The sequence below is a fragment of the Callithrix jacchus genome, chromosome 1 (assembly GCF_049354715.1).
Source record: "Callithrix jacchus isolate 240 chromosome 1, calJac240_pri, whole genome shotgun sequence".
Taxonomy (NCBI): Eukaryota; Metazoa; Chordata; class Mammalia; order Primates; family Cebidae; genus Callithrix; species Callithrix jacchus.
This window is the reverse complement of record NC_133502.1, coordinates 192,943,424-192,966,251: the sequence shown is the minus strand read 5'-3', so window position 1 is coordinate 192,966,251 and position 22,828 is coordinate 192,943,424. Positions and strand designations below refer to the sequence as shown.

Below are 22,828 nucleotides of genomic sequence, written 5' to 3'. Positions count from 1 at the left end.
CTCCTCTCTAAGTTGTCTATTCTCAATAGGATTTCATCAAACCTTTTTTCAAAGTTCCTAGTTTCTTTACGTTGGGCTACAACATGTTCTTTTAACTCACCAAAGTTTGTTATTATCCATTCCTTGAAGAGTGATTCTGTCATCAGGATGCGCTCTTTCTCCATCAAGCCTTGTTCCATTGTTGATGTGGAACTGTGATCATCTTTAGAGGGAGAGGCGTTCGGACTTTGCGTATTCTCAGCTTTTTTACGCTGGTTTCTTCCCGTCATTGTAAATTTATCCTCCTGTCATCTTTGAAGTTACCAACTTTCAGATTAGGTCTCTTGAGTGGACGTCCAGGTTGTTAGTTCCCAGGGCCAGAGCAGCGGCGTTAAAACTGATGGTGCTTTTCTGCCCAGGATTCTCCTGTCGGGCTTCCTTCTTGTTTCCGTAGTAGGTGACTCTGCCTTCCCGGGGCTCCAAACCTCGGTCAGAAGGGGAACCGGTCCCGTTTACTCTGTGCTGAGCGCTGCTGCGCTGAGGTGCCGGTGGAACCGCTGCGCCAACCACGAGAGTCGCGCTGGCGACTCGTGTGTTTCCACCACTGGGGGATCTTCTGCTCCGTGAGCGACCAGACTTTGTCTGAAAGTGTGGCGTCCTCTAGTTCTCCGCGCCTTCCCTGAGAGCTGCAATCCCGGGATGTTAGCGATCGGCCATCTTGGATCGTTCCTCCATTTTTTTTTTTTTTTTGAGATGGAGTTTCACTCTTGTTACCCAGGCTGGAGTGCAATGGCATGATCTTGGCTCACCACAACCTTCACCTCCTGGGTTTGGGCAATTCTGCCTCAGCCTCCTGAGTAGCTGGGATTACAGGCATGCGCCACCATGCCCAGCTAATTTTTTGTATTTTTAGTAGAGATGGGGTTTCACTATGTTGACCCCAGGAAGGTCTCAATCTCTTGACCTCATGATCCACCCACCTCGGCCTCCCAAAGTGCTGGGATTACAGGCTTGAGCCACCGGGCCTGGCCTTCAGAAGAAAATAATTTTTTTAAGTGGTTACCAGTTTACATTCCTGGTTACTTCACATCCTCTCTTGCACTTAAATTGTTACTCCTTTTATGTTAAGCACTCAGGAATGTATAAAGGGGTGGAGGAGTGGCATTAATTTGCATTGTTGCCAGTAAGATTGAATACCTTTTTATACATTATTTTTATGTGCTCAGTGGTCATTTAGATCCTGTTTTGTGAAGTGCCTGTTCAAGTCACTTGCCCATTTTTCTGTTGGCTTTTTTTTCCAGCTTTTTTTTTTATTGTGGAAAACTGCATATAGCATTCATCACCTTGGCCTTTTTATTTTCCATTTTATTTATTTTTATTTTTTTAGGAGGTGGAGTCTCACTCTGTTGCCTGCCCAGGCTGGAGTGCAATGGCATGATCCTAGCTTACTGTAGCCTTGAACTCCTGGGCTCAAGCAGTCTTCTGGCTTCAGTCTCCTGAATAGCTGGGATTATAGGTGCACACCACCATACCTGGCTAATTAAAACAATTTTTTTTTAAGAGACAGGGTCTTGCTTCGTTACCCAGGCTGGTCTCTAACTCTGTGGCCTCAAGTAATTCTCCTGTGAGGGTGGGATTTCAGGTGTGTGCCACCGTGCCCAGCCATCTTAACCATTTTTGAGTGTGCGGTTCAGTGCCATTAAATACATTTACATCATTGTGCAGCCATCATCACCATCCATCTCCAGAATTTTCCATCTTGCTAAACTGAGTCTCTGTACCTATTATATAACTCCCCATTCCCTCTTCTCTCCAACACCTGACAACCACCATTCTACTTTCTGTCTCTATGAATTTCACTGCTCTATCTATCTCATATAAATGGAATCATAGGCCACTTGTTTTGTGACTGGCTTATTTAACTTGGCATCATGTCTTCAAGGTTCATCCGTGTTGTAGCCTGCGTCAGAATTCCTTCCATTTTTAAGGCTCAGTGGTATTCCATTGTATTTATATGCCATGTTTTGTTTAACCATTTGCCTGTCAGTGAACACTTGGGTTGCTTCCACCTTTTGTCTACTACTGATAGTACTACTATGAATATGAGTGTGCAAATATCTCTTCAGGGCCCTGCTTTCAATTTCGAGGGGGTATATGTCCATAGGTAGAGTTGCTACATTATATGGTAACTCCATTTTTAATTCTTTAAGGAACGGCCTATTGTTTCTCACCGCTAGCAGCTACACCATTTACATTCCCATTAACAGTACATAAGGTTCTCGTTTTTTTCAGGTCCTCTACAAAGTTGTTATTTTGTTTTTTGATGATAACCATTCTAGTGGGTATGAGAGGGTACAGTGTCTTTTTGCACTGATTTGTGGTTCTTTACCTTTTCTAGATGTGAGCCCTTTATCATTTATACATGCTGCACGATATTCCCCTGCTTCCCTCCCCTTCCTTTCTCTCCCCTCCCCTTCATAAAGGTATAATACCCTTACAGGTATCTTCATGAACAGCAGCTATTTATTTTAATGCAGCCCAATTTATTAATATTTTCTTTATGGGGTGTGTGTGTGTGTGTGTTTGTGTGTGTTTTAAGAAATCTTAACCTATCCCCAGGCCAAGTGAAGTAGTTTCCTGTATTTTTTCTTATTCTTTTTTTTTTTTTTCCTCATTAAACTTTTTTAATGGGTCTCAAAATTCTGTGACAAATTTTTGGTCAAGTTGTTTCCATTAAAAAGTACTGATTTTAAAAACTAATAACTTAAAACTGTCACACGCAAAAAAGAAAACCAAAGTGGTCCACAAAACATTCTCCTTTCCTCCTGAAGGTTTTACGATGCATTGTTATCATTAACCAGTCTTTTACTACTAAACTTAAATGGCCAATTGAAACAAACAGTTCTGAGACTGTTCTTCCTCCACCACTGATTAAGACTGAGGTGGCAGGTATTAGGGATAATATTCATTTAGCCTTCTGAGCTTTCTGGGCAGACTTGGTGACCTTGCCAGCTCCAGCAGCCTTCTTGTCCCCTGCTTTGATGACACCCATGGCAACTGTCTGTCTCATATCACGAACAGCAAAGCAACCGAGAGGTGGGTAGTCTGAAAAGCTCTCAACACACATGGGCTTGCCAGGAACCATATCAACGATGGCAGCATCACCAGACTTCAAGAACTTAGGGCCATCTTCCAGCTTTTTGCCAGAACGGCGATCAATCTTTTCCTTCAGCTCAGCAAACTTGCATGCAATGTGAGCCGTGTGGCAATCCAGTACAGGGGCATAGCCAGCACTGATTTGGCCTGGATGGTTCAGGATAATCACCTGAGCAGTGAAGCCAGCTGCTTCCATTGGTGGGTCGTTCTTGCTGTCACCAGCAACGTTGCCACGACGAACATCCTTGACAGACACATTCTTGACATTGAAGCCCACATTGTCCTCAGGAAGAGCTTCACTCAAAGCTTCATGGTGCATTTCAACAGATTTCACTTCAGTTGTAACGTTGACTGGAGAAAAGACGACCACCATACCAGGTTTGAGAACACCAGTCTCCACTCGACCAACAGGAACAGTACCAATACCACCAATTTTATAGACATCCTGGAGAGGCAGACGCAAGGGCTTGTCAGTTGGACGAGTTGGTGGTAGGATGCAGTCCAGAGCCTCAAGCAGTGTAGTCCCGCTGGCATTGCCATCCTTACGGGTCACTTTCCAACCCTTGAACCAAGGCATGTTAGCACTTGGCTCCAGCATGTTGTCACCATTCCAGCCAGAAATTGGCACAAATGCTACTGTGTCAGGGTTGTAGCCGATTTTCTTAATGTAAGTGCTGACTTCCTTAACGATTTCCTCATATCTCTTCTGGCTGTAGGGTGGCTCAGTGGAATCCATTTTGTTAACACCAACAATTAGTTGTTTCACACCTAGTGTGTAAGCCAGGAGGGCATGCTCTCGGGTTTGCCCGTTCTTGGAGGTACCAGCTTCGAATTTACCAACACCAGCAGCGACAATCAGGACAGCACAGTCAGCCTGAGATGTCCCTGTAATCATGTTTTTGATGAAGTCTCTATGTCCTGGGGCATCAATGATAGTCACGTAGTACTTGCTGATCTCGAATTTCCACAAGGAGATATCAATGGTGATACCTCATTCACGCTCGGCTTTCAGTTTATCCAAGACCCAGGCATACTTGAAGGAGCCCTTTCCCATCTCAGCAGCCTCCTTTTCAAATTTTTCAATGGTTCTTTTGTCAATGCCACCGCATTTGTAGATTAGATGGCCAATAGTGGTGGACTTGCCCGAATCTACGTGTCCAATGACGACAATGTTGATATGAGTCTTTTCCTTTCCCATTTTGGCTTTTAGGGGTAGTTTTCACGACACCTATGTTCCGGCGGCAAATCTGTTGCGAAAAAAGCTCTTATTCTTTTTGTAGGAACAAGGTCCACTATGTTGTCCAGGCTGGTCTCAATCTCCTGATTGCAGGAGATCCTTCTGCCTCACCCTCCCAAAGCCTTGGGATTGTAGGTGTGAGCCACCATGTCTGGCCCCTATTTACTTTTTTTCTAAAAGTGTTTTTCTACATTTCATATTTAGATCCTCAATCTGTCTGAAAATAATTATGTAAGAGCTTTTTATTTTGAAATAATTTTAGACCTACCGAAAAATTGAAGGACTAGTACAAAAAATTCCAGTATACTCTACCAGGATTCCTCACATTAACCTGTCATGATTATCATTTCCCTGTATATACACATGTATGCACACATAGTTTTTCTTTAGCTCTTTGATCATGAACTGTAGACATAATCCTCCTTTACTGCTGAATATTTTAGTGCATATTTCCAGAAAAACAAGGGCATTCTTTTTTATAATCATAGTAAATTGCACAATCAGGAAATTAACATTGATATGATGCTAGTATCTAATGTATTGCCTTTCATAAAATTTCACCAATTGCACTAATGTCAGATATAGCAAAAGAGAAAAAAAATTGTTTTCTAGTCTAGGATCCAATCCAGGATCATGTATTGCATTCAGTTGTTATGGTTTTCATTTTCTTTAAATTTGGAATAGTTTCTCACTCTGTCTTTTATGACCTTGACATTTCTAAAGAGTGAAAGGCGGTTATTTGATAGACTGCCCTCCAGATTTGGGTTTGGTAGTATGTCCTTAATGGTTAGTTTGGGTTATGCATTTTAGGCAGGAATACCACAGAAGTATAGAAATACGTGACTTCCATCTTTTCCGTTGTGGGGGGTGTTAACTTCCTTTGGTTAGGGTAGTGAAGGCTAGATTTCTCCACTGTCAGGATACTGTGCTTCCTCTTGTAATTAATTAAGTGTCTTGTCAGAGATACTTTGAAACTTTGTCAGTATGTCTATCCTCTTTCCCCCAGACTTTTCACCCTGGTTTTAGCATCTATTGATAGTTCTATCCCAAATCAGTTATTACTGTGATTTTTGCAACACGACAATTTTCTAATTCTGTTATTCCTTCTACATGTATTAGTTGGCATTCTGCCACAAGGAAGAGTTTTTTTCTCTTATTGTAATTCATAGATTCTTATTCAGTGGGCTACAAATTATTCAGATCAGTTAGTTTTATGCCTAGGTTATCCCTTATTTGGCCACTGGGAGCCCCTTCAGGCTGGCTCCTGTGTCCTTTTGACATTTTCCTATTACTCTTGGAGCACTTCCTTAATTTCAAGCACAATAACTTTTGTACCTTTCCAGCTCAGCCCTAGAATCAGCCATTTCTTCAAGGAGACCGTGTTCCTTTTAGCGGAGGATAGTACTTAAAACCAAGACCTAGAAGTTAGATGTGTTCATTCATTGCTTCTGGGACAGACACACACACACACACACACACACACACACACACACACACACACTCCTATGACAATTTCTCTTCCTGTTTCTCCATATATTTAAATGTATGAGTTCACACTGATACTTCCAATTCTATTGACTTAAAAGGTTCATAACAGCATTTCCACATTCTATAATTGTAATTCATTTATCCAACACTGAAAAACCTGGCCTCTACCACCTACATTTACTACATTTACTTATTTTCTCCACCCTATAATATACAGAAAATAGTTTTAGAATTACCTGTACCGCTGTGAGAAACAAATTTATCAGTTGAAGTTTAATATTTGCATACGCTTTGTCTTTGGCTTGAGAGTGTGAGGATTTATGGTCAAAATACTACTGTGTTGACAAAATACTTGGGTTATGTTGTTCATTTGAAATATAGTTAGATCTGTTTGTTTCTATCCTATTCCATTTTAGGCTTCTCCTATCTTTATTTACATTTTATTTATTTGTTTATTTTTCAGCATATGAAACACTAACATGGCTCCATGAGTCAGAACCATATGAGAAGATATATTGAGAAGAGTGCCCCTCCCTTTCCCCCCGTTCTCTCTTACTGGGTACCCACCCACCGCAGAGGTTTAGCTTTTGTTTATTCTTTTCATGTTTCTTTTTGCATAAATGAGCAAATACATTTTTTTACTTCTCCTTTCTTACGCAAAAGGTGGCAGAATACATTCTTTTGCACTCTGAATCTTTTCACTTAATGTACTCCAGAAATTTCTCTCCATACCAATTTGTAGCAGTCTTTCTTATTTTTTATTGCTGTTTAATACCTCATTGTATTCACTGAAGGTACCGCATATGCTTTCCTGTGTATATAGGCATGTAGGGCAGACCAGTATTTAGCAATAGAAAAGAATGCTGCAATGAATAATTAGCCTTGTGCATATGTATTTGTCTTACTGGAGGTGTATCTTAAGGTTAAATTCCTAGAAGTGAAGTTGCTGGGCAAAAGGTGAATACATGTGTAGCTTCGTTAGATATTGCATGGTTCCTTTCATAAGGCTTAAGTTAAGGTGCATTCCCATCAACAACTAAGGAGGGTGCCTGTTTCCCCATATTCTTCCCAAATGAGTGTGTTTACCAATCTGATAAGTGACAAGTGCTGCTCAATTTGCATTTCTCTCATTATGAGTTAGGTTAACCATTTTCTGTATGTGTGTGTGTCTGTGTGTGTGTGTCTGTGTGTGTGTGTGTCTGTGTGCGTGCGTGTCTGTGTGTGTGTGTCTGTGTGCATGTCTGTGTGTGTGTCTGTGTGTGTGCGTGTCTGTGTGTGTGTCTGTGTGTGTGTGTCTGTGTGTCTGTGTGTGTGTGTGTGTGTATGTAAACTGATTGTGTGATTCATTCATTTTGCTCATTTTTCTTTTTCTGGTCTTTCCCCCTCAATTTTAAAGCATTCTGTACATATTAGGGACCTTAACCATTTTGGTGAGATACTGCAAATATACTTTCACAGTTTTTGTGTTTCAATGCTACTTATGATGGTTTTTTGGTTGTGCAAAACATTTTAACTTTTTTAGTTAAAAGGATTTTTGTGTGTGTGTGTGACAGAGTCTCACTCTGGAGTGCAGTGGCACGATCTTGGCCTCTACCTCCCAGGTTCAAGGGATTCTCCTGCCTATGCCTCCCGAGTACTGGGATTACAGGCGCTTGCCACCGCACCTGGCTAATTTTTTGTATTTTTAGTAGAGACAGGGTCTCACCACCTTGGCCGGGATGGTCTTGATCTCTTGACCTCGTGATCTGCCTGCCTCAGGCTTCCAAAGTGCTGGGATTACAGGTGTGTGCCACTGCGCCCGCCCAGGATTTTTTATTTTTAATATTTTAATTTTAATGTAGTCAGATCAATCAAGTCTTTGTTTTACTATTTCAGATTTAAAATCATAGTTAGAAAACCTTGGACTTTATATTTGATATGGTGTGAAATAGGTCTCAGCATTTATTTTCGCCCCCTTTGTATATACATTTGACCTAGCACCATTGCTGGAAAACTCTTGTTTTCTGCATTTGCTGCTTTGGTTATAAATCAAGTGTCAATAAATACGCAGCTTCTTTATGGACTCTGTTTCATGGGCCAGCTGGGGGCCCATGGAGAATCAGCTATTCAGCCAGGGACAAGGGCACGTCAGTGGGCAGAGTGCTATAGAGTGTGGGAGTCTCTCCGGGTGGTTGCTGACCAAAAACATCACTTTCAGGTTTTGTGACTCAGAAATGAGCTCAGCCTGTACACCCGCAGATGTGATGAGCCCCAGGCCAAGTCCTCTGCGGGGGTCATTAATGGCGTGTGCATGAGCATTTTCTTCTGGTGTTTTTACAGAGACCGTGTGCAGCTGGACTCTCTGGAGATAGCGAATGGAAATTCTATTATGTGTCCTATCAGCTAATGAAGGAGGGGAGCTTGCCTTGAGTTGTGCTTTTCTGCAACCCTGTGTGTTTGATCTGTGTCTGCACCCAGTTTGGCCACCCTGACCTCTGTTGCTCCCAAGTCTGAGGAACCAGTGGCTATGTGAATATGAAGTTGTTTGCTTGATCTGTTTATTTATATCTGAGCCCTGAGGTGGTCCCATGTGTTGAATAAGTGTATTCTACAGATGGTCCCTGGGTTCTGGGTGGTGAGTGGTGTGAGGAGGAACCGGACTCCAGCCTGTCCTAAGGAGCTTATGAGAAGTTTTGAGGAGACTGGTGCCTGAATGTGGGCTGTAGCGTAGGTGGCGTGTCGAGGAGGACCCTACACACGGTGAGTGGGAGAAAGTACCAGGGAGAATGTCCCCCAGCCTAGGAGGGTGACCAGGTTAAGTCACAGCGGGGATGGGGCTATCAGAATGGTGGGCTGTAAAGAACTGAGAGGGCTAAGACCCAGGGAGGCCATCTGGATGGGGAAGGTATGAGCTGAGGCTCAGAATGGAGCACCCAGAGCACCCAGGCTGATAAGGTCACAGTGAGCACCAGGGGCTGTGCAAAGCGATGAGCTTCAGACTCCTCAGTCGTGGGCCCTGATGTCGGGGTGTGTGTGTGAGCCGGAGCCATGGGACCAGGGCCAAGCCCACGTGCTGGACGGGCTTTGGGCCCCAGACACCCAGGGCCACCTAGAGCCTGCAGGAAAGTTGGGGAGTGGAGGGGCATGGGTTGCGTGAACAGAGCCCTACCATGCTCAGAGGAGTCAGTCAGTCGAGGTCAGCCTCCTCCCCTGACTCTGCAGCTGCACGTGGTCCCTCATACTCTTGAGAAACCAGAGTGGACTGGAGACTGTGACCCAGTTCCCATTTTCACCTCTTGGGTCTTCTCCAGATTGTTTTTTTTTTGAAACAGAGTCTTGCTCTGTCACCCAGGCTGGAGTGTAGTGGCACAATCTTGGCTCACTGTAGCCTTCACCTCCTGGGTTCAAGCAATTCTCCTGCCTCAGCCTCCTAGGTAGCCAGGATTACCAGTGTCCGCCACCACACCTGGCTAATTTTTGTATTTTTAGAAGAAACTGGGTTTCACCATGTCGGCCAGGCTGGTCTCCAGCTCCTGACCTCAAATGATGTGCCTGCCTTGGCCTCTCAGAGAGCTGGGATTACAGGTGTGATCCACAGCACCGGGCCTTTTCCAGGTTCTGAATTCCCTGAAAGCAGCAGTGCTATTGCCCTGCCCTCTGGGACAGAATGTTAGGAGTAAGCAGCTAAATGCCTCCCTGATTAAGGGGAAGATGTATATTTCCACTGGGCCACTGGGTGGGAAGGACGTAGATGTCCAAGCCCATGTGTTCCACAGTGTAACATGGGGACTGCAGAGAGGAAGGGACATGTTTATGTCCCATGTGAGTCATGGGAACTTGGAATATGAGGGTGTGCATGTCACATTTTTTCAGGGAGGGGTGTCTTAGTCACTTCAGGCTGCTATAACAAAAATACCATAAACTGGGTAGTTTAAACAACAAACCTTTACTCCTCACAGTGCTGGAGGCAGGAGTTCAGTGTCTGCCAAGGGCCCGCTTTCTGGTTCATAGCCATCTTCTTGCTATGTTCTCACCTGGTGTGGAAAGGATGGGGCTGTCTCTGGGGTTTGAAAAGGGTACTAATCCCATTCACAAGGGTTCCATCCTCCTGACCTAATCACCTCTCCAAGGCACTACCCCTAAATACCATCACATTGGGGGTTAGATTTCAACATAGGAATTTTGGAGGAATGTGAAGATTCATTCTGTGTGCTGTAAGGGGCATCCCAGAGTGCCACCCCCACATCCCCAAAGCTTTTGGACCTTGCAGGTGGCAGCTGACTCTCCTGGGGCTGGTGGGACTGGTGGCTGGAGGCCTGGCTTGTTAACCCACCTCTGAGGTCTTCTGGATGCCACCTCCCTCATACCAGCCAACCAGGTGGCCTCCAAGTGGTTTCTGTTCCATGGCGAAGAGCTGCTGCTTTCTTAACACAAGGTTCCTCAAACCCTTGGCATCTGGTCCCAGGTGACTCAGCATCTCATGGCTGCCTTCTCCCCACCTGCACCCTCATCTCCACCCTGCTGCACTGTGGCTGAGCAGTATAGGGCGCCAGGGGATGTTTGTCTGCCCCGCTGCTGTGTTGCTGACTCATGAGGCCTCTTTGGAAGAGGCTTGACAGGTGAAAGCGCCTGGTGTGGATCTAGTCGCCCTAATAGACCAGCCCAACCTTCTGAACATCCCAGGCTTTCCTGGTACAGTCTCCACTTGCCAGCCAAGAGGAAAGCATAGCTCAGGTGGTATTCAGGCAAGAACAGGGCAATGCACACTGACAAGCCAAGTTACAAAGCACTTCATCCAGGGAGGAGCCACACGGGCAGAGTACAGCTTGTTAGCGGGTCTGGGTTCCCCTCAGGAGGACCAAGAAGGGGCTGACACCTGTTAGATGCCTGCTGTGTGCCTGATGCTAGCCTGATGTGGGATGTGACTGAATGTCTATTGCTCTCCTTTGCAGGGGGGCTGGTGATGCCTGCACTGGAGGTAAAGAGGGTTGGACAGTGACCTTAGGCAGCCAGCTGGCGTCTGTCTGTTAAGCAAGGAGCAGGAAATAGCCTCGTTCTCTACTGGCCTGTCTGGGAAGTCTGAGCAGATTCTGTGTCTTGAATAGTATCCGAATCAGCCCTGGCATGGGGTAGCTGTGGAGGCAAGAGTGTTGGGCAGGGTGACCTGATTGAGTCAAGCTGTTTTTCTACCACCTGAGGATTTTCCAGAAGTCCCAGGCTCAGAGCCGGTGTCAGATACCTCTGCGAGCCTTTCTAGTTCCACATCTCTCCCAGGATCGTGGAGTTCTGGAAGGCCTTTTCCTGGCGATTGTGGTGGCATGGCGATGTGTCCATGCTGCCCCGGTCTGTGAGCTGAATCTCTTCAGAACATACTTTTTTCAGAAGGAGCTTTCAGAATGCAGCCTCTCACATTCCTCATCAGGACCTGCTCATTTGGCTGGGCTGGCAGGTGGCTGAGTTGGCTCCCTGAGCCGGCATCTAACAGCTGTGTCCATGGAGGCAGGCCGGGCATGTGAATCTTGCCTCCTCCCACACCCTCTGGGGAAGCAGGATAGGAGCTGGGCCTGGTTCCTGAGCCTGGATTGAAAGTAACAGGTGGGATCTGGACCAGGTTGTCACACCCGCAGCGACAGCTGGGATTATCGCCATGGGTGGTAATTCCCAATGACAGTTTCGAGTTTCAGGTCAAGAGCCGGGTCCTCTGTCTCCTCTTGCATCTGGACAGAGAGCTCCTCGCCGGCTGGTTTTCTGGCTCGTTCCTCTGCTGTTTTCTGTGGCCTGCAGAGTTTGTAGCCTCAGGGGAGTGAGGAAAGCTCCTCTGTGGCCTGACTTTTGCTGGAGAAGAGAAATGTGGAAGACAGAGCAGTGGCCTTTGCAGTGAGTGGGTCCACTTTCGGCTGCTGAGATGGGCAGCATGAAGGCCAGCATCCAGAGCCTGGCTGGCCTCTGCAGTGGACGAGATGGACCAGATTGCCGTGCCAGGGTCACCCGTGGACCTGCAGTGGCCTGAGCAGACACATGAGCTCTGCCACATTTCCTGAAGTGGAACCCTCAGCCTCACGCTGCATCCCCCAGAAGCCAGGCAAGAGGAGGTCATACGGTTTTCTGGAAAGGAGCAAAAGAGCATGCTCTGAAATGTTGCAGGTGGGAGCGCAGGACTAGGTGAGGCTTCCTGTAATTATGTTAAGTGATGCTTGTGCTTCTCCGTGCTGTTTCCTCCCTCTGATGGGGCCTGCTTGACACCTCGTAGGGAGCGTGGGTGGAGAGTGTCATTATCCCCATTTCATTGGTGGGAACATTGAGAGATGAAGCGAAGAGTTTCACTCAGGCCCCCGGGCCCTCTGGTTATCCCTGTCATCCTGCTTTGTTTTCTGTCTTGCTTTTTAGGGGGATGATTGAAGAAGGCCTTGGAGGTAGGGTAGGGGAAACTGGGAACAGAGGGAATTTGATTTCATTTTCCAAATACTTGTTTAAGAATGGGAGAGTTCCTGGCCACATAAACTGCGTGCACAGGTTTTCCAGGGGAAAATCCATTTGGGTTTAGACTTAGAGACGGTGCCACCTCCTGGTCTGTTCCTCAGCCTTTTGACATTTGCCCACACCTGGAACATCTTAAATTCTGGAGCAGAATACAAAATGTCACTCCCCTGCCCCAGCTCACCCCTAGTTCAGCCCGCCAGGATTCCTGAAGTTGGGGATCCCCCTTCTTAGCTGTGGAATTCGGGGTATGTTGGTTCTACATCCAAACCTTCAACCTTCGTCTGTAAAATGACATAGTGATGGCTCCCTTGCAGAGGCGTGGGGATTCGAGGCAGCACTTCTGACCCGTACCTGTTGCCATTGCTGGTGTTATCCCCCTGGCCCTGACTCAGGCTGGCGTCCTGGGCACCTGCGCATCCACAACTCCATAAGCCTCCCAGGAGCACTATAGATCAGGGTGACCCAGTATTAGGACAGGGGTGGGAATTGCAGACCAGCCCCCAGGACTGACCTAGGGCTATACTCCTCCAGGGCTGGTGGGAACACAGGTGCTTCTTGTGTGTGTATGTGGCTTGGGGGGGGAGTCCACAAACTGTCCCCTGGGCCATCTCCTTTCCCTCAATAGAAAGAACTCAGGTTGTAGAATCATTTGAGGGCCCAGAAGGGTTCATACACACCTTGTCAATCTGTCTCCAGCATTGGGCTTTTCTGGTTCTGCCCAGCTTGTTGCTTTAGTACCTCAGTTTCCTCACCTGCATGGAAGCCTCCTCCCCCCCACCCCCCGCCCACCTCTCAGCTTGGATGAGGGGAGGAAAGCAAAGCCCCCGAGGCCCTGTGTAGGAAGGAGAGTCTGAAGGTGCAGGGGCTGCGCTCAGGAAGGGCTGGTTGGCTGGCAGTGTTGTGCAGGACATTCAGAATGTGACGGGGTTTCTTTAATTTCTGACTTGTACAAGCACAAGATACTCAGGTGGCTCTGGTCTTTTGTCTAGCAGGAGAGTCTGGGGTCAATCTATAACAATTTAGCTTCTGAGCAAGTGCCCAAGAGAGCACAGATATGCTGCGTGGCTGAAGGGGGTGAGGCCCTGGGCTGCCTCCTACTCTGACCTTGTGCGCCTTGGTGTCTGCTCTTCCCCTCTGCCACTCCGAGTCTAGAACGTGGCATGTGGACAGCTCCTCAAAGCTGGTGTCTGAGCTCCACAGTGACTTCATTCACGTAATAGTGTGCTATGGCTGCGTAACAAAGAACCACGAACTCTGCAGCCCAAATCATAGAAATGTATCATCTCACAGTTCTGAAGCCTAGAAGTATGAGATTGAGATGTTGGCTGGGTTGGATCCTTATGGGTGACTGTCTTCAAGTTCACATGACATTCTCCCAATATGCCCATCTCTCTCCAAATTCCATCCCCCCACCCCACCCCACCCCACACTTTTTTTTAAGAGACAGGATCTCCCTCTTGCTCCAGTCCCAGGCTGGAGTGCAGTGGCTCAATCATAGCTCACTATAGCCTCAGCCTCCTGGGCTCAGTGACCAATCCTCCTGCCTCAGCCTCCCAAGTAGCTGAGAACTACAGGCATGACCACCACACCTGGCTAATTTTTGTATTTTTTTTTTTTTGTAGAGACAGGCTCTCATGTTGTTCAGGCTAGTCTCCAACTCCCGGCCTGAAGTGATTCTCCTCTCTTGCAAAGTGCTGGGATTACAGGCATGAGCCACCACGCCTGGCCACCCCTTTTTTAAAGGACACAGTCATATTGGATTAGGACCTAACCTAATGACCTCATTTTAACTTGGTAAAGACCCTATTTTCAAATAAGTTTAGGAGTTAGGACTTCAGCATATGAATTTGGCAGGGAACATGATTTAGCCCCTAACACTGTACTTCTTTTCTTTCGTTTTAAATTTGAAAACCTGGTTGATCCTGTGTGCGTGCGTGCGTGCGTGTGTGTGTGTGTGTGTGTGTAAATAACATAAAATTGACTATGTTAGCCATTTTTAGGTGTGCATTTCAGTGGTGTTAAGTACATCCACGTTGTCATACAGAGGTCACCACTGTCCATCTCCAGAACTTTTTCATCTTCTCCAAACTGAAACTCCACTAAACACTAACTCCCTCTCCAGCACCTGACAGCCCCCATTCTCCTTCCTGTCTCTGAATTTGACTACTCTAGGAACCTTATATACATGGAAGCATACAGTATTTGACTCTTTGTGTCTGGCTGATTTCACTTAGCATAATGTCCTCAAGGCTAATCCAAGTCAGCATGTCTCAGAGTTTCCTTCCTTTTCGAGGCTGAATAATACTCCTTTACAAGTATATAGCACATTCTGGTCTTGCAGTCACGCGTGGATGGACACTGGGGTTGCTGCCACCTCTCGGCCATTGCGGATGGTGCTGCTGTGAATGTGGTGAATGTGCGTCTCCTCTCCTATCCCACTCCAGGCATCCTTCAGCAAGGGTAGCCCGAGACCAGGTTGGGGAATAAGGTGGTTCTCTGCCCTCCCAGGCTTGCTGGGTGTCTGCCGGTGGCTGGGCCCTGGCCCCAGGCTCAGGGTGGTGACTGCCAGCAGGGGGAGGCCCCTCTTCCTGCCATTTTTTGCCCTTAATCCTCTGTGTTTCCTCTTTGGAGGAGCAGTGAGTGGGAGGGGAGGACCCGCAAGTGTGCAGTGGCCACAGCCCAATTCCTGGCTGAGCACCTTTGCTGGCGTGGAGGGACCCCCACCATTCACTTTCAGACCTCGCTCCCCATGCTACTCCCACTCCAGGGCACTGTTCCCATGCCATCCTCTTTTGAAGGGCACTGCTCCACCTTCCCTACCTTTCCCCCTCCCACTATCTTCCCAGGGACTCTTCTGACCAGTACCCTGCTGCCACATCTGCACCGCGGGGACTAGAAAGCTCAGCGTCCCCTCTACTCTTCCTCCTCCTTTTGTCTTTGTCCTCTTAGCCAGACCCATGATCACTTTGTGTCAATGCCCCCTGCCTGCGTTTTTCAACCAACACCAGGCCCACCTGGAGTGAACATTGCAGAAGCCCCCAGCCCTGCCCCACCTCCTATGCCACACTCAGATGTGCTGCTAGAATGTCACCTGTCCCCCTGCGGGCCCTAGGCTCCCCTCTTGTTCCAGACCCAGACACTTCCTAAATCGAGCCCAAGTCCTGGGCCTGCAGCCCGAGGCTCCCCATAGAGGCTCCCCCTACCTCCCTCTCCTCTCGCTGCCCTTTTCCCAGCTGTATCTCCTTTCCCAGAGATTGCTTCCAGTCCCCCTTAGCTCTTAGTGGCCTCTGGCTGGATCTAGAAACCAAAGTGACACCAGGCACATTAATAGGAGAAAAACACAGATGTCGTTGGTTTTACAGGGACATAGGATTCTTCTCCAGAGTCAAGTCCAGAGAAGTGGCCAAACAAGACCCTTTTTAGATAACAGTAAGTTTGAGAAGTGGCAGGACAGGAGGGAACTGGCTACGGGCAGTAAACTCTGGGGAGTCACTGGGAGATGCATGAGGGGAAACTTGGTGGGAGATAAGGGTTACTTTGTTAAGTATATTCATTCAGGTCCACTGCAGCCCCCAATTCCCAGTCTCAGAGGATAAGGGCTATTTTCTCTCTTGGTACAGGGAGGGCACCTCTCCCAGAGGAATTTTTATGGCTTGCTTTGTACAGCAAGAAGCAGGTCAGCTAGCCCTTTCGGAAGCTGCAGTCTCTAATGTTGTCAGCTCAAGTCAGTGTACTGATACAGCATATTTTGGAATGGTGCTTCCTTCAGTCCTTCCCAGCCTTTCTGCATTTGTAAGCCCCAGGAGAGCTGGCAGCTGAGTCGGCAGCGTGAGTCAGGGGTGGGACATCTTTGTGGCTCCCCACCCCTGCTGGCTGAAGGCTCCGTTGGTCACATTCTTCTCTCTGTCTCACAGGCTCTACCACTGCAAAGCCCTTCCAGACCTCTCCCAGGGGCTGGGTTATCTCTGTCCTCAGACTCCATGGCACCCAGTCCAGGCCATGTCTTAGCGTCCTGTGGCTTCCTTAACAATGCCATAAGCTTAGGGGCTTACAACAACAAACATTTATTCTCTCCCAGTTCTGAAGATAGAAGCCCAATATCTAGGTGTCAGCAGGGCCAGGCTGTCTCTGGAGGCTCTAGGGGAGGATCTTTCCTTGCCGTTCCCAGCATTTGATGGCCCCGGCACTTCTCCAGTCTCTGCATCTGCCTTCAAACGCCCTCCTGTGTGCCTGTCTTCTGTCTCTTTAAATATACTTGTCATCAGATTTAGGGTCCATCATGTGATATTGTGATATAATAAAAATATGTAGATTTGGTCTTCTGGTTTCTGGCACAGGCTCCTAAAATCATTATAATTTCCTGCAATGAGGTGATAGGTGCATCTTTTGTTACTCATACAAGCCCTTTTTTGTGGGACCTGAGGTTATGCTAATGAGGTGATGATTGATGGGCAGGCCCCCAGATAGCTGTGGGATGGGGCTGGTTGCCAGAGGAACCAGCCCTGTGATTCGAAGGTTGGAAGTTTAGCTCTGTCCTGAACTCTGGGGATGGGGAGGGGGTGGAGATTGAATTGATCACCAGTCTACAGCCCTGCCAGGCTGACAATGCCTGATCTCAGCTGAATGGATCATCAGTGGCCAGTGATTTAGTCAGTCTTGCCTACCTAGTGGAACCTCCATGAAAACACTATACTCCAAGAGCTTTCATATTGGTGAACACATGGAGGTGCTGGGCGGGCAGTGCCCCAGAGGCCATGGAAGCTCCCCCCAGCAGTACACACTCTGTCACCCTGCCCTGTGCTTCTCTTCTGTTTGGCTGTTCCTGAGTGGTATCCTTTATAATAAACTGGTAAACATGAGTAAAGGGCTTTCCTGAATTTTGTGAGCTGCTCTGCTCTAGCAATTTTTTTTTTTTTGAGATGCAGTCTTACTCCATCGCCCAGGCTGGAATGCTGTGGTGCGATCTCGGCTCGTTGCAACCTCCACCTCCTGGGTTCAAGCAATTCTCCTGCCTCAGCCTCCAGAGTAGCTGGGACTACAGGCACATGCCACCATGCCTGGCTAATTTTTGTATTTTTAGTAGAAACGGGGTTTCACCATATTGGCCATGCTGGTCTCGAACTCCTGACCTCAGGCCATCCACCTGTCTCGGCCTCCCAAAATGCTGAGATTACAGGCGTGAGCCACCGTTCCCGGTTCTAGAAAATTATTGAACCTGAGGAGGGGGTTGTGAGAACACCCCACCCCCAGCTTTAGGGTCAGTAGGTCAGAAGTACATGTGTCCCAGACTTTGCCCCAGTGCCTGAAGTGGGGGCAGTCTTGTGGTACTGAGCGCCTAACCTGTGGGGTCTGACACTCATTCCATGTACTTACTGGCAGAATGGAATTAAATTATAGGACACCTGGCTGGTGTCCAGAGACGGGGAGGATTGCCCGGTGAAAGGAATAAACCCACATACATGTTGTCAGGAGTGTTCTGGGAGAATAGAAACACATCATAGTAGTAGTGGTCGGACGATCTAGGGTGAGCTCATCGCAAGGCCTTTAACCTCATTATATCTGCAAGGCCTCTTTTTCCAGGTAAGGTCACACTTGCAGATTCTAGGGTTAGGAATGAACGTGTTCCTTTGGGGGCCCACAACAGTGGGCTTCTCACCTTGGTGTTCCTCCGGGGAGCCAGTGTGTGCCTCCCCCTCTCTCAGGTTCTGGCTCTGTGGTTATTTCCTCAGGGACAGGCCCTGCTGTCCTGCCTGGATTTGTCTGCCTCCCTCCTGCATGTACTCCGGTGCCAGCTGCCTCTCCCTTGGCCTTGGCATGGTTGCTGTGATGCCCATGTCACATGACTTGGTGGATTCCACTGGCTCCCGAGAGCAGGGGCTGGGTGTGCAGTGCTCACCGTTGCATACCCAGCACAGTGCCCTAGATGTATTAGGTACTCAGTACATTTGTCTGGGGCTAAATCTTCAGGGCCTCCAGGAAGTCTTTCTGAGCCCCTGAGTCCTAAAAAGCCCAGGTGCTGCTGAGGAGTAATGACTATATCATTCTGGGGCCGAGGGCGGCTGCCTCTTCCCAGCTGGGATTTCAGCCTCTGTCTGCCCTGTGCCTGCACCAGGAGGAGCATCAAAGCCTGGAGCATCAAATTATTTTTGCCTCCTGGAATGACTGGGAGCCTTAGGCACAGCTGGGTCCTTGGAGACTCGGGAGGGTCCTTTAACAGTGTTGTGGATGCTGATGGAGAGGAGGCGGGGTTCTCACCTGCCCATACTGAGGCACCCTCCGTTTGTAGAGGAAAACAGCTGTCTTTAGTGCCCCCCAAAAAATTGCCAGCAAAGTTGACCTTCTGGTGATTGAGTCTCCAACCAGCTCAGCCTTCAAGCGGGCAGAGCCATCAGGCTGGTTGCACGGGTTGGGCTTTCTCCTCCAAGAAAGCTCAGAGCTATAAATACCTGTTTCTCGTTCTCAGTGTCTAGGGTTGCCTGGGGAGCCAAGGCATCAGGGAGCAGGGCAGGCTCAGGCCCTTCCCGACTGACATTTTCCAGCCTATGGGGTGGGGGCCTTGGCTAGCCTGGTGGCTTTCTTTGTGGCACATGCTGATTCATGACCCTGAGCTCTATCTGGGCAGCTGAGGCTTTCGTTCTTGGGTGCTGGCCTGGTGATGTCATTGTTGGGGTACAGCATGAGGGCTGGGAGGCCACGGGATCCTAGGGTGCTCTCTGTGCACCTGCCCACCACAGAACCAAGGGCCCTGGGGGCAGGCCTTTAGCCAGGGTGCAGTGGCTAACTGGATAGAGGACGTCTCATTTATAAAGAATTTTGTGGCCGCGCGCGGTGGCTCACGCCTATAATCCCAGCACTTTGGGAGGCCGAGGCAGGTGGACCACGAGGTCAAGAGATCAAGAACATCCTGGTCAACAAGGTGAAACCCCGTCTCTACTAAAAATACAAAAATTAGCTGGGCATGGTTGTGCGCACCTGTAGTCCCAGCTACTCGGGAGGCTGAGGCAGGAGAATTGCTTGAATCCAGAAGGCAGAGGTTGCGGTGAGCCGAGATCGTGCCATTGCACTCCAGTCTGGGTAACAACAGCAAAACTCTGTCTCAAAAAAAAAAAGAATTTTGAGCCCCTTGTTTGGATGCAAGAAGGGGCAGCTGCCAGACTGGCAGAGGAGGATTAAGTAGAAAAACCACCAGAACCAACTGTGTCTCTGAAAGCACTCACTGCCTGTGGGTGGCCTGGGATTATGGTCAGGCTGTACTGACGTCCATCTGGAAGGATACTCAGCCCTTGGGAAATAGCGGAATTATGTTCCGGGTTCCCTGCTTAAGAGAGGAAAACAGGTCAGTTTTTTAAAAAAAAAATGAGGTAAAAATCACATAATGTAAAATGAATCATTTTAAAGTGAGCAATTCAGTGGCTTTTAGTGCATTCACAGTGTTGTGTAACCAATATCTCTATTTAGTTCCAAAACATTTTTGTCACCCCAGAAGGAAACCCCATGGCCCATTAAGCAGTCACTGACCTACCTTCTCTTTTTATGGATTTACATATTCTGGACATTTAGTATCAGTGGAGTCATACAACATGTGGCACTTTGTGACTGCCATATTTCACTTAGCATCATGTTTTCAAGGTTCATCGTGTTGTAGCATGTAACAAAATTTCCTTCCCTTTAAAGGCAGAGCCAGGTGCAGGGGCTCACACCTGCAATCCCAGCTCGTTGGGAGGTCTAGGTGGGAGGACCACTTGAGGCCAGGAGTTCAAGACCAGTCTGGACAACATAGCGAGACCCCTGTCTCTACCAAAAAAAAAAAAAATTTAGCTGGGCATAATGGCACACATGGGATCTTCCAATGCGCCCTTTTCACACACAGGCTCCCGCAGCCCGGCAAGCCAGCTCTCCAAACCGTGGTGCTGTCCCAGTGACGCCCGGGCCCTCTCTGTCCCCCTGCTCCAGCTGGGGGTGTTTGCCCTGGAGAGACACTGAGCCTTAGGGACAGTGGTTTCCAGCCACGTGGCCTTATGCTGGCTTTGGGATGCAGTCAGGACCGTGGCCCCAGCCCACCCTTGCCATGTGCCCTGGAGGATGTGAGTCCGGTGGACTGTGCGGGGAAGCTTGGGCTGATTTCAAGGCTGAGCATCCTGTACTCTGAGCCGGGTACCAGGCTGCTGAGCACTTCTGAGAGGGACGTCTCCTGGGCAGGCAGTGACCTATGCCACATGGCCTCCCAGCTCCGTGCTGGTGTTGTGTGGACTGGGAGGGCAGGGACTGGGTGATGGGGACTGCAGAGCAGGGCCTGAGGTGCTGCGACATGCTGGGGTGCCTATGGATTAGGGTTTCTCTCAGGGGAGAGCTGCATGGGTGGGTGAGGGTTTGGAGGCTGTGGTGACATCAGAAGAGTAGCCTAGAATCATCTGTCCAAGCCTCCCGGGCCTGCAGTCCACACCCAGAGGGGCCACGTCCTCCCCATAGCCAGGCCTGGTCCTCTCAGTGTGGCAGGCCGGCATGTGGGTGCTACAGGCGTCCAGTGTGACACTCGGTGGCCTTGCTGAAGGCCAAAGGTGCCCCTGAGGTGGGCTGTGGGAAACCGCTGCTGGAGAGGCAGCTGCATTTCTGGCACACAAGGCAGAGTGGGCCGGGTCTGCGGCTTCTGAGCGGAGCATGGGGTGCCCTCTGCTGGTAATGGCGAGAAGCTCAGCGCCTTTGTATGGAGAAGGCTGCTGACCATCCAGCCCCACAGGGAAGGTGCCTGAGACCATTCCTCCTTGGCAGGGAGGCTCTTTCTTGTGTCCCTGCCAAGCAGACATCCTGTAGTCCTTCTCTAAGGACCTCAGTGCCCTAGGATCCTACCCAGACCTGGTCCCTGCTGCAGACCCAGCAGTGGGGATTACCCGGCTTCAGCGCTCCAGCTCTGCCTGACATTTCTCCAGGGGCACATGCTGTTTCTTGCTTCCTGTGGGTGCTGTCACCAGGCGGCCGTCTGCCCTTGGCAGGCGGAGTGTGGGTGAGTGCCTATGAGTCACGGCCTTGGCACTCCGGCAACCTTCCTAGCCTTCCACTTATGGGCACCAGCGACCCCTACATAAGTCATTGTTCCCCCTCACCAGAGCCGGCTGGCTGTCGTGAGCCAAGCTGCTTATGATGGTGATATGCAGCCTCCACCCCTGAGAGTGTCGGAGGCCTGGCACCGACTGTACATGCGAATGGGGAGCTCTGCTGCCTCCAGCCTCAGAGTACAGGAGAGTTGAGAGAGACAGAGGCTCCCTGAGAAGAACCTCAGGCTGCAAGACAGCAGTGCGCAGTGCCTGGTCTGGCCCCAGAACCAGCCTGGCTCACCCAGAGCACAGGACCTCATCACTTCTCGAGATGGGGACAGGTGCAGCTCCTGTGGGGAAACACTGAATTTTCATACCCTCTGTTGCATGTGACTCCCCTGCAGACCCTCCGGCTCTCAGTACAGGGCGGGGGTCATCCTCCCTGTGAGCCTTCCCTGAGACCAGGGGGCTGGATGCCCGCCAAACACTTGGTCTTTCTCCCATGAGGTTGTGGGCTCCTGAGTGTAGAGACCTGTGAATGCTGCCGCTTGCTCTCTGCTGCCTGGGACAGAGTGTGGGCCTCGCTGAAGCTCAGTTTTCTCATTAAGGAACTGCCTCCAGGCTGTTGTAGGGATTGGATCAAATAGTTCAGGCGACGTCCTCATGCAGTGCTCTGGTCCCGGCATGGGGAAGGCTGCTGCGACAGCCTCTCATCCAGTGCCCAACGCTGTGAGGTACCAGGCAGGGGTGACATAACCTAGACATGCCCATTGAGGAGCCTCTTGAGCAAGAAGGACCAACCCTTGCCTTTCAGATACAGAACAAGAGGCAGAAAGGGGCGTGGCTTCTTAGGAGCCTGTGCCCCTGCCCTGCACTCCCCACCTGCGCGCCACTTTAACCCTGCTCTGAGGCTGCGCGTGTCCAGGCAGGTGTCAGAGGTGTGGCCCCTGCACACCAGGGACCCTGCCCATCCTGTCTAGTTGGGAGGACTAGGAGTTCCAGGCATGGGGCCCCGGTTCCTGCTGCCCTCAGAACCAGGCCCGACCCTTTGCCATGACCTCGAGGGCTGCCACTTCCAGAGTGCACCGGGCCCATCTCCACCCACAGACCACACTGAACCTCCAGCCCCAAGCTCTTCCCACCACAGGGCCTGTGCCTGACATGGTCCCTCTACAGAAAGACCTGCTCCTGGCACGGCTGGCTTCTTGCCAGTTCTAGAGCTCCACCTGCCACCCCAGAGAGGCACTGGCTGCCCTGTTTAAAGCGGGTCGTTCCATCACCCATCTTCACAGCAGACCCTTTGCTTGGCTGTGTGCCTCTACAGACCCACAGTCGTTACCTCCCCCCTCCTCTATCCTCCCACTCTCTTCCAAAGGCTGAGCACACAGGAGGGACTGGGAAATTTGTTGAACAGAGAAGTTACACGTAAGCCCTGATCTGTCAGCAGGACTGTGAGATGAACAAAACCTTCTGGAAA

The 22,828-nt window shown here is 49.3% G+C and overlaps 1 protein-coding gene and 1 pseudogene across 10 annotated transcripts in view; one reads left to right on the top strand and one right to left on the bottom strand.

The window, feature by feature from the left end:
* The window catches only part of LOC100390034 (breakpoint cluster region protein-like), a 55,649-nt gene that overhangs the window by 17,643 nt on the left and 15,178 nt on the right, over positions 1–22,828 (top strand). The window contains exon 1 of one of the 9 annotated variants that reach the window (XM_054245222.2): positions 1–22,828. This exon is cut by the window's left edge and continues 5,453 nt beyond it. The exons of the other annotated variants lie outside the window; for them this stretch is intronic. Within the exon in view, the coding sequence (XP_054101197.1) occupies positions 22,808–22,828 (21 nt within the window). The 5' untranslated portion in view covers positions 1–22,807. 9 annotated transcript variants of the gene reach the window in all.
* Positions 2,654–4,374, bottom strand: LOC100395213 (elongation factor 1-alpha 1 pseudogene; annotated as a pseudogene). Its single transcript, XR_088104.6, has one exon. The product of XR_088104.6 is annotated as an elongation factor 1-alpha 1 pseudogene (transcript).